Source organism: Cynara cardunculus (genome assembly GCF_001531365.2).
Source record: "Cynara cardunculus var. scolymus isolate 2C chromosome LG 5, CcrdV1, whole genome shotgun sequence".
Taxonomy (NCBI): Eukaryota; Viridiplantae; Streptophyta; class Magnoliopsida; order Asterales; family Asteraceae; genus Cynara; species Cynara cardunculus.
Genome location: NC_037532.1, coordinates 1,561,272 through 1,573,382, shown reverse-complemented (window position 1 = coordinate 1,573,382; position 12,111 = coordinate 1,561,272). Strand labels below are relative to the sequence as shown.

General features: G+C 33.7%; 1 protein-coding gene across 1 annotated transcript; it reads right to left on the bottom strand.

Annotated features, from left to right (window-relative positions):
* Positions 1-3,967: 3,967 nt before the first annotated feature.
* Positions 3,968-5,035, bottom strand: LOC112512644 (auxin-induced protein 22D-like). Its single transcript, XM_025118710.1, has 2 exons — positions 4,717-5,035; positions 3,968-4,464 (listed from the first exon to the last, which is right to left on the bottom strand). Exons 1-2 carry the CDS (start codon positions 4,917-4,919, stop codon positions 4,083-4,085), a joined length of 585 nt encoding a protein of 194 aa, XP_024974478.1. The 5' UTR covers positions 4,920-5,035; the 3' UTR covers positions 3,968-4,082.
* Positions 5,036-12,111: the final 7,076 nt, after the last annotated feature.

Below are 12,111 nucleotides of genomic sequence, written 5' to 3'. Positions count from 1 at the left end.
CGGTTGTATTTGTTCATCAAAGTTGGGTAGACTTTGGGCTAACAGTTTATCATTGGGATGGTCTAGAATTGTTCTTAGCTTAGGTTTAATTATGTCTAGATTTATATCTTAATATCAATGTAGACGAGGGATCAGAGTAAGATGTTTGTTTATCTCTTAATAATTTCATTAAGAGACAACCTCTGAATCGTTAACAGGGAATTTTGTTTGATATAAAAAATCTACCTCATAATGGTTTTAAAACCTTCTGAACGATTTTGTATCTTGGACATTTCTTAACCATTCAGCGTCCTAATTTTGCTCTTAATAATTATCAAACAATTATATTTCATTTTSCATTATACCATAAGAGCCTCTTAATCAATCTCAGTACTTAATTAATTTGTACCAAACCATTCAATAACTGTCAAACAACCTTCTAGGAGTTACGGTAAGAATGGTCAGAACACTTATGAGGCATTAGATGAGTTAATTTTTTAATCTAATTTTTTCTAATTACTTATAGTATTTTCAACTATATATACCTTCAATTACATTCAGTTAACTTTATCTTCAAGTTGGATGTACTTTTTAAGTCATTTTCATGAACTTTTACATATATTTAATCACTTTTACATCCATGAATTTGTTTACTTTCAGTCGTGATGATAAAAAAAAAGTAAATAAAGGTAATTGAATGTAGATGAAAGTTTGTTCTTACATCAAAACTTTTATTCTTGGCGGAACCTAACATAATGCATTACAGTTGGGTAAGAACAAATATATCTTCTTATTTGTATTTGATGTAAAAATACGATTTTGCATATTTATATGACGTATGCAAAATAATCTAAAGACTATTTTTGTTAAGATCTTGTAATTTACAAACAGGTWTCGGAAAACTAGTTATTGTTCAAAAGTTCATTATTATCCAGTGATGATCTTAGATGTCTTATAGAAGTAAACGAAGTCCATGGACTCGAACCTCAGTTGACTAACTTATTCAAATTTGTTGTTATTGTAACGTTGTACTTTCCTTTGAATGTCGTAACCAGACCATTTTTAGTGCTAAATTTGACATCAATTTCTGGTTTGTTTATGCAAAAATGATTTGTAAAAGGCCACCATGGAAGTAGTTTACACTGCTCCGTCCTAAAAATATCACGTAAGAGACAGATACCAGTGCTTAGAAAGAGGCAATTTCCAAAGGGGTTGTACCTCTCACACCATGAAAATAAAAAATTAAATTACAAAAAGTAAACCCTAATATAAATACATACATGTATATATAGGATTGAGTTTTCGTGAGACCAACCTGTTTCATGAGACCTGTGAGACCAATATGTTTTTATGAGACTACCTTTTTACATTTAAACTTCACACTAAAACATTGTGAAGGTAACATTCACATTGTTTTTACTGTGAAGGTTCAAATTTTTTTGACCTTCATAATGTTTTGATATGAAGTTTCAAGTGTAAAAATGTGGTYTCACGGGTCTTATGAAAACAAGCTGGTTTCACATGAACCTAACCCTATATATATAAACCAAATCAAACCGTTTATATATCAAAAAGAGAAAGATCAATAAAATACTTCATTTGTCCTATAATAAATGTCTACATTTCTATTTTAGTTTGTAACAAAATAAATGTCAGTTCTCAGAAGTAAGTGTCTACTTTCTCATTCTACCATTCATTACGAGAGAAAGAAAATCTCTCTCAATTATTATGGATAAGATTATGTTTTAGTTAASTAAAAAGTATATTAATTACATATTTCTACAACTTTTATTATGATCATCTATTTTAAGACGAAGGAAGTAGTAAATTACACAAATCATCCATGTGGTTTATTGAAACCCTTGAAATTGCCATCGAATTTCGAAATTACACCAAAATCTCCAATGTTTACTTACTCCTACATTCCTAGGCCTAAATGACACTAAGTGTGCGTTTGGTTTGCAAGATGTTTCTGAGGGATTTGGATTTGCAGGAGGAATTTGGATTGGATTGGATTTAAAATCCATTCATGTGTTTGGTTTGCAGGATTGGAATTGGATTCCTTTATATAGATAAACACCTTGGAAACTTCATACAAACATCATACATAAGCATCATACAAAAACGTCATACAAACATTATACATAAGCATCATACATAAGCACACCAAGAAACATCTGACTCCATTAAATGATCTACAAACTTCATACATAAGCATCATGAATGAATCCAATACAAACTTCATTCATAAGCATCATACATAAGCACACCAAGAAACATTTGACTCCATTAATTGATCTACAAACTTCATACATATGCATCAAGAATGATCTACAATACAAACTTCATACATAAGCATCAATAATGATCTACAATCAAGCACCAGAAGCACAAACAATATGAACTTTTCAGAAACTGAGTCAAGGATAGTGAATCCAAATATAAGCACACCAAGAAACATCTGACTCCATTAAAACCATGTCTGAAATTAACCTAAAAGGGTACTGTCAATTGCCTTTTGGCTCAAGGGCGATCACAAGTCAAGTCTATTGTCTTTTGGCTCAAGGGTACTGTCAATTGCCTTTTGGCTCAAGGGTACTGTCAAGTCTATGGAGGATAATATGTCAAAATAGTTGCTGTTACAATAGGGTATTCAAACCCAAAACCACATGTCATGAATATTCAAACATATATACAATATATATATATATACACACACACACACACACACATAATGAAGCTGGTAGCGATTTGAAGAACTAAATCAAGAAAAGGGGACAGGAAGATGTAAAAGCATCAATAAAATACTACAAAAGGGGAAAGGGATTTACCTGCTGAGTGATGGGAGAAGGCGGCGAAGAGGAAGGGTTTATCGACGGGTTAGGGCGGCAGCTTCTCGAGGGTACGAGATGGGAGCACCGTGGTGAGGACGACCGATTAGGGCGCAGCTTAGAGAGGGGACGGGAAGGGAGCACCGACTTCACCCACCGATTAGGGCACAACTTCGAAGGGCGGGAGGAAGCGATGGGAGGGAAGGTGGGTGAAGGAAGCGGTGGGAGGGAAGGTGGGTGAAGGAAGCGGGAGGAAGTGATGGCGGATGAGAGGAAAAGCTAGGATTGGGTTTCAAATCCCGCCTCTTTGCAATGGATTTCCAAATCCCACGATTAATGGATTTTAATGAAATCTCAGGATTTCAAATCCTGACAATTTGGCAAACCAAACACAAGATTGGAATGGATTTTAAATCCAAATCCCCCTAATTCCATTCCATTCCTGCAAACCAAACGCACCCGGACTGTTCAGTTCATTTTCTATTAGAGCATTTGGGTCTCGCCCCCGCCCCCGCCCCCGCCCCCATTACTCAAGACCACCGCCCCTTATCTTCATGAAGCATTCTCGTGCGAGTTTTGTGTTCTCTGATCTAAAGCAACATCATATTGATTTAGGATTTTCTTTTACTTCTTGTTTTTTATTTAGGGTTTTGGAATTGGTTCACGTATCTTGTTTATATGATTGTGGTTTGTTCGTTCTTCAATTGATGTCGATCTCCTTTAGTTTCAAGGGTTATACTTACATATTTGTATACGAAGAAATATTCAACAACAATTAAGACTTAAATTTTGTCTTCAGAACATTTTTCGGGTCTGAATATTTTTTATTTGAATGTTTTTGAGTCCGAGTTTCAAGATGTTTCTATAGGTTTGAGTGTTCTCGAGAAGGATGAAAAAGCAAAATGACCAATATGCCCTCATCTAACACCCCCGTTATCTAAGGTCATGAACATTGAATGTGCATGTACGTATAAGCAAATCTACAAATGAAAACAACCGTTATTCTAATGTAATTTTGAAACTCAAGTGACGATTTTCAAAACTTTAATACGAACAATTTATGTAATTAATTCTAATAAAAATGAAAAATATTACCATAACAAAATCATAAAAATCAAATATGTGTATTGATATTTTCACTAACTTTCTTCCTAGAAATTCAAAAACCGTTATGATATGGTTTCTCAAATCTTTCTTGAAAAAACCAAAAACCCTCTTTTTCATATTATATATATATATATATATATATGATATTGTAAGTATAATTAGGGTTTATAGAGAATCATCCAACCCTCTAGCTTCAGAAGCTTTCATAATTCTGAGTCTTTTACACGAAGTGATGAACATCTCCCATGGTACATCACCAACAAGCATCCAATCTCCATCTTTATCTTCGTAAGTTGGTGCATGCTGTGATCCATTGTACCCTTCTCTCTCAGAGTACAACCCTATAATGCACTTAAACATCTTCTGCAAACCCTCCATTAGTTCTTCATAGCTTCTGTACATTTTGAGGTCTACTTTCCTCAAATATGGAGCTCCATCCATGCTCACTTTCACATACATCCCTGATCCCATCTCCGACGACTCCTTCTTCCCTTGCACTATGTTTCTCCGGTAAGATCTCACCGGCGGCCACCCAACAACTTGCTCCCTGAAAACCATTCATTTCATGTAATTAGTTTTAATATTCTGCATGTGGGTTACTACATACTAAATGGACGACTTCAAAACCGTCATAAAAGTTGGTGGATAAATCAAATCAGTTACAGATTACCCACGTATTCTTCAGGTGATCTGTTGGTATTTATTTAGATAATTTTTGTGGATAAAAGTCATTTGTTTCGTAGAGGGTATCACCAAAATATAGATTTAAACGACAATTTGCATGGATTTTGTAGCTTACTTGGTGGGTGATGCAGATCTTGATTCATTTTCATCTGTGCAGGTGCTGGATTCCATCTCCGATGAACTTCTTTTGTTACCGGAAAGACTTGTCTTTATCTCCGGCTGATCATCGGTTCCCGGCAACCCTAATCGGAGCTCGGTTGCTTTATAATTGAGATCGATATCTTCAAAAAGATTCAAAGAACTTCTCTTTCGATCCATATTATTATATATCTCCAAGAAAACAAGTGTGAATTGAAGGGTGGTGATTGGTAGAGGATCTCCGGCGGAGTTCTTGATTTTCCGGCGGTGGTGAATGGTTGAGAGAGAAGTGGTTTGTGGGTTGTAATTTAGTGATGATGGAGGAGGAGTTTTATATACAAAGATTAGGGTTGGGGACATGAATCGAGTGACTTATTCTCTTTGTGCATGGATTTCATGACTCCATAAATTTTTGCCCACTCGCACACTCACCGCACGTGATTTAAGACAAAAGAAAACCAAAAAAAAATCCAAAAAAAATAACTTTTTAGGTAATATTAACTGATAGTTGATAAGTTACTTGGTAGCAGAAAAATCAATTGAAAAACCAGTCACATTGTAAAATAATTACCTAATAAATTAGTTAAAAAATGTAAAATGATTAAAAATCATTTACATAAACACTCTTTGAAATTACATATTAGAGCATCTTTGTTGACAACTTAATAAGTTTAATGRAACTTACAACTTATTCAATCAATTATATATAATTGTTTGATAGTGATTTAATCATATAGAAAAGTGTCTTAAATGTTACTTGATTGGTTTCCATTAAGTTATGTATAAATAAAATTGTATGTATGTATGAATTAATCTGTCTGTATATATAGGAAAAAAATTTGTTTAATAGAGTTTTTCATCAATAGAAAGAGTATGTATTTTAATTGGGAGGGCCAAGCTTCAAGAAAAAAAACTTGGATTTCTGCAATAAAAACTTCTTCTTGTAAGTTTACTGAGCAAATCACTTTCTATATTATTAAGCCACTGCGAAACAGTAATGTATTATATAAAAATCTACAAGAAAAAAAAAAGATAATAGATGATTTTAAAAGACACGCGCGTGAAGAGCGTGTGAGAAAGTTTGCATAAAAGGAGACATCTTGTTAGATAAGACAGGCAGAGATGTTGGTGAAAAGACGGGCAGGTTCGGTCAGCTGAGAAGAAAGAAGGGAACATAGGGTAGACAAACCCAACCATCCACCATCTGTTAACGGCTAAGATCTCTTCACCATATCAAATCTGGATCGTTGGATCACGCACCCTAAAAGTAGGAAGACTACCATGTGATCGTGGGCCCCAGATCTTGTCGGAGATTGCGACACTCCCCATGTGTGAACTTTGATTAGTAGGTCCACTCCAAAAATCCCTTCTAAAATTTACTTTTGCTATTTTAATTTTCTTTAAAACCAGTTATGTACCCGTACAATGTGRTGGGATGTAAAATTCAAATACATGTAAGGAAAATTGCATATTACGATTACGTTTTTACCAAGTGATACAATTTAGTTTACCTTATGCAGAGCGTAAAAACAAGTGTAAAACAAATTTGTGATATGGGTTTGAACCACAAGGGTGGTGTCTGATTGATTTAAGTTTCGGCTCCAAAGATCAAAAGTGTTTGGAGTTCCCAGGTTCAAATCCAAGAAAGAATAAAAATCCCCTTGTGTCCACAGAGGTTCAAATGCAGTGACTCCGGGATACCTGCAAAGCAGGTGGTCGCTCTGGAATTAATCGACTTCCATAGCGGGTTGAATATTCAGGTTAATAAAAACACATATTTCGTTAAATTGAATCCATACCATTTCATGTATCATTCTATTATATGACCAAAAACTTATAAAAGAGTAGAAATTTGATTCTACTGCAATGTCATTACATGAACATCGAATTGTTACAAGAATAGCTATATCAAAATGAAATGACGTTTCTATCCTTTTTAGGTAGTTGTGGGTATCTGTGCCATCTATTTGCATCGATTAATCCTATCATGAAGTCATCGCGGGTGATCAACAACGACCACAAGATTGGTTTGAACTCTAAAATCCACCATTATGCATGAGAACTAACGACATTTCTAACATGATGAAGAACCATAGCTTAAAAGGAGACACAAAGAAAACCGTTAGAGAATAATTAACTGTTATTGAAAATCACTTGGATTATTTTGAACACCCGATAGAGGTGCTATGAAGTTGAAGCCCAATCATTCAGTATTTGAATCCAATGCTAAGATCAATCCGTTGTACAACTCATTTCAACGTCGACATAGAAATTGAGGTGTTTTTGCATTCAAAGCTGAGTACATAACCCTATTAGGATTCAACTCTACATGCTTAACCTAAACCTAACCTATCAATGAAATGTAAACCAGCCAATGAACTCGTCTTACGTCAATTCATTTAACCAACCTTGACAATGATATGAAAATATGATTGTTTCCCACATTGTGGGTTGTGTCTAACCGTCAAAAAATGACTGTTTTCCCATAAAGATTAGCCGCATGAAAGGCACACGACTTTCTTAAACCAAATAGACAGAAATTTGAATATGAAACTGATATTGTTGATGCCAAGGACTAATATTGTTAAAACCGATATTGTTGGATATAAACTTCTACTTGACACATATGCATCTGCATCTGCATCATATAGAATTTAGCTGGTTTTGTCTATATTCCTAGTTCATAAGTAATCATTTTTTGAGAGTTCTCCAAATTTGAAGAATTTCATCTTCTCTTCTGCTTCTTCTATTTTGAAGAAGGTTTTGGGTAATCTGTTGAAGCAAAAATACCCAGATCTCCATTTTGTAGAATCTATTATAAAATTTAATGTAAATAAATAATATTACATCAAATTTAGCGTGTTATGAAATTTGATATTTGATGTAAGATTGAGATATTGAAATTAAAGATGGGTTTAGATGTGTATATTTAAATGGCGCATGCATGCCCACGGTGGCAATTGGCAAACACGTGGACGGCATCTCGTATTTAAGAAATTGGGCCCGTGGTCCTTTTTATGTTTCCTGTGGTCCAGTCCAATACCATTCCTTTTCTATATGTACACATTTTGATGCATGCAGTACAACAACAACCTATACCCTACAAAATTATACATACATACTTATACATACATACATACATACATATACACACACATATTATATATATATATATATATATAGAGAGAGAGAGAGAGAGAGAGAGAGGGGGGGGGGAGTTGAGATTCCTGTGAGAAGAGAGGTTATGTTGAGAAGAGTTAGAAGAGATCTTCGTCCTTTGATCAATTCTAATTGAATGTCAGTACTAATGAGGTGCACTGAGATTGTGGTTTTGACTGGTCAAGATTTACGGATTTGACTGCTCAAACGAAAAGAGTGGGGTAGTTTCGTAACTTTTACAAATATGCGGCAAACAAGTGTATATGTGAATGAGTTAATTAGTTCATATGTAAATCACACGGGTTAATATGTGAATCGGTTAATTAGTTCATATGTAAACCAGTTAAATAGTTCACATGTGAATCACACTGGTTCACATAATCACTTTTTTTGCCGCTTATTTGTAAAAGTGTCGAAAGTACCCCTTTATCTTTTGCATACCATGTGAAGAATTATTCAATACTTCACAGTCAAAGTCGCAAATCTTGACAGATGAAGGGTTAGGATTACTTTTTTATTTCTCAAATAAACCTATAGCTTTCGTGAGACCCGTAAGACCAATTTATGTTAATTAATCAATTTTATAAGGTAATGATTTAATGGTTTAAAATTGTACGGTGACAATTTTGTGATTATTGAGAARTCTCGTGGCAATTTTGTGATTATAAATGTTGAGATTGTAGATCTAATCCAAGGGTTGAGAATTGACCTTACGGGTCTCACGAAAAACTTTTGGTCTCACATGATCCCAAGTCTATATATATATAGAGAGAGAGGTTGGTTATTATACAACCCTTACATTTGTACAACCAATACAACACAATCTCAACCGTCCATTTCATTTGATTAATATGTGATTTCATATAAGTTTTAATTGTTTCCTAATATAAAGTATTGATCATAATTAATGAACCATATTCATCTTCCATAAATATTCAAATAATAATAAATGAACTCTCATTGTTTCCATAAATATCTCAATTTATTGGGTTGCATTAGTTGTACAAATGTAACGGGTTGTATTTGAAACAAATTATATATATATATATATATATATATATATATATATATATATATATATATATATATGCATCACCTATTGCCATCCTTAAATATAAAAAGAGAAAATAAAACCTAAAAAAATATAATAAACAAATACTAGACATGTATGTAAAAGCAATTATTATTTTTATCGACAATAAAATTGACATAGTCTTCATACCTAATTAATTATTACAATTTTTTTTAGTCAAACAAATGACAATTTTACTTTTAAAGAATGTATTTTTCTTATCAACTTGTAAGTATTTGTGCATTAGTTAAGGATAGATATAGAAATTTAGTTAGATATTTTTAAAAATAGATACTTATTTTGAAAATTTAGTTAAGGAAATGGGAAGTCTGTTGCTCGTATTAAACTTTTGAAAATTGATTTCAAGACTTGAGGATTTAGATATATTTTTGGATGATTGTAATAACTAATGACTTTGTTGGGTATATTTTTAGTATTATTTATCATATTTCATTTGCCAATTTTATGAATTTTAGTACCCGCCACCCCAACTCAACCTGTCCTAACCCGCAAGGGTTAGGTTGGGTTGAGTTATACTTTTGAATGAGTTGGGTTGGGTTGAGATTTCCCAAACCGTCATAATTGGGTTGGGTTGTAAAAATATCATAAACCGCCCAACCAACCCGTGTTCACCCCTAGATGTGAAATCTTACAATCCAGCCTCTTGGAACCCAGTATCCTTGTTGGCACATCAGTTCGGTTTCTGGCTTCGATACCAATATCTGACATCCAATGCTAACCATACCAGTTTTTGTCCATACCTGAACTCATGGTCCTAAATTCTTCTTATCGAGAAAGTATCAAATCCCTTATAAGATAAAATCTGTTCGTCCATACCTGAACTCATGGTCCTAAATTCTTCTTATCGAGAAAGTATCAAATCCCTTATAAGAGAAAATATGTTCACCTCTCCAACCGATACAAGTCTTACGGTTAAAAACAATGTTTATGTTTACAAAAAGATTACAAACCTTTTTTTGCTAACAAAAGATATTCTTTAAGGATTTGAATCATAACTAAATTAATGATTTATTTTATTTCTATATAACTGTAACATATTATTAATAAGACTTGAGATCATGTGAGACAAACTTTTTTACATTTGAAATTTTACAACAAAACGCTGTGAAGGTAACCTTCACAATGTTTTTGCTGTGAATGTTCGGTTTTTTACCTTCACAGTGTTTTGCTGTGAAGTTTCAAGTGTAAAAAAATGGTCTCACCAGTCTCACGAAAACATGTTAGTCTCACTTGAACCTAACACTTATTACTAAATAATAATTAAAATATAAAAATAAATCAAATCAAATCAAATAATAAAGATCACCCAACAAATCAATTATGAAACAAGGGTGTTCCTGGCTTCTTTTTTTTGTCTCTTTTTTTTATTTATTTTAAAACAATGAATTATGTTGTCTCCATATATTTATAGGTAAAGAAACATTAATCATTATGATTCATAGCTTAAAAGATGTGTTTGTTAACATATAAACAAGAAAAAACAAGAATTAGAATATGTTTTTGATGATCAACAATAATTATTAATTAAAAATTAAATATTTAAAAAATAGAAAAACTGAATCACAAGARTGGTGCCTGATTGGTTTGAGCTTGGCTCCAAAGGTCAAAAGTACCTACGGGTCCCAGGTTCAAATCTAAGAAGGAACAAAAATCTCCTTGTGGCCACGGAGGTTCAAATGCGATGACTCCGGGCTATTTACAAAGCAGGTGGTCGCCCTAGGATTAGTCGGTTCGCATAGCGGGTTGGATATTCAGGTTAATCAATATATATATATATATATATATATATAATACAACTGATATATCTATTTTTTATTTTCTTCAATATTTGAGCTCGAGATCGATTAACTCGTTTGTATACTCTAGCTCGATGGTTTTTATATCTTGATTATATAATTTATTAACATATGTATGTGTTTGGCTCGAAAAAATGGGTGCTTGAACGGCTTAGTCCGGCTCGACTCAACTTGTAAGGTTTAATCGAACATTCAAACAAGCAGAGTCGAATGTTATGGATTTGATTCGTTAAGTTAATCGAGTTTTATTATGTATTCGAGATCAACTTGAGCTCAAGAATTATTAAGCTCGAGCTCGAGAATTATTAAGCTCAAGCTCGAATCTCAGTAGCTCGATAAAACTTATTGAACCAATCCACTAGGTTTAAAGACCTCCCTTCTTTTTGAGATGCTCTAAGGGGCCGTTTACCTAAACACTTACCCGGTAAGTACTTACCGGTAAAATCCAACAATATCGCTTACTTACAGGGTAAGATTTTATTCACTAAAACGCATCGTATAAAACATTATATCCCGGTAAGCGCTAATCATGGTAAGAGTCCTCGTCCTCACTTACCGGGTAAAACTCTCGATTTTTGCCTTCGCTCTTACCGGTAAGATTTTGTTCTTATCATATTCATCCGGTAAAATAAAGTGACTTGGTAAGTGATTACTCGAATAAGTGTTTGATAAACGGCACCTAAGGGGCCGTTTACCAAACACTTACTCGGGTAAGTGAACACCAAATCATTTTACCTTACCGGATGAATATGGTAAGGATTAAATATCTTATCCGGTAAGAGCAACACAATGACGAAGAGTCTTACCCGGTAAGTGAAGGCGACAACTCTTACCACGGTAAGCACTTACCGGATAAATTGTTGTATACGATACCATTTTGGTGGATTAAAATCTTATCCGGTAAGTAAATGATAATGTTAAATTTATCGGTAAATATTTACCGGATAAGTATTTGATAAACGGTCCCTAAGTATATAAGAATTTAGGTTGAGTCAAATGGTCAAAGTAAATTATTGATTGGTTTGTACATTAATGAAAAAGTCACCATCATATTAATTAGTACAGCCAACACTCAAAAAGTTATATCTTGGCTCATTAATGCCTCCTTTACCTACATTCACATTGGATCATACCCTGGCCCCACGCCACAACTTGATATGGCCAAAAATCAGTTCTGAACTGAAGTCAAATCGATTTTTTTAAAATCGAATCGACCGATCTTGGTTCTGGTTGCAACCAAAAATCCTACGATTGAACCGAAGCCCGGTAACCAGTCTCGAGTCCAGACCATCGAGCTGGTTTCAAATCCGATTCAAGACCTTAC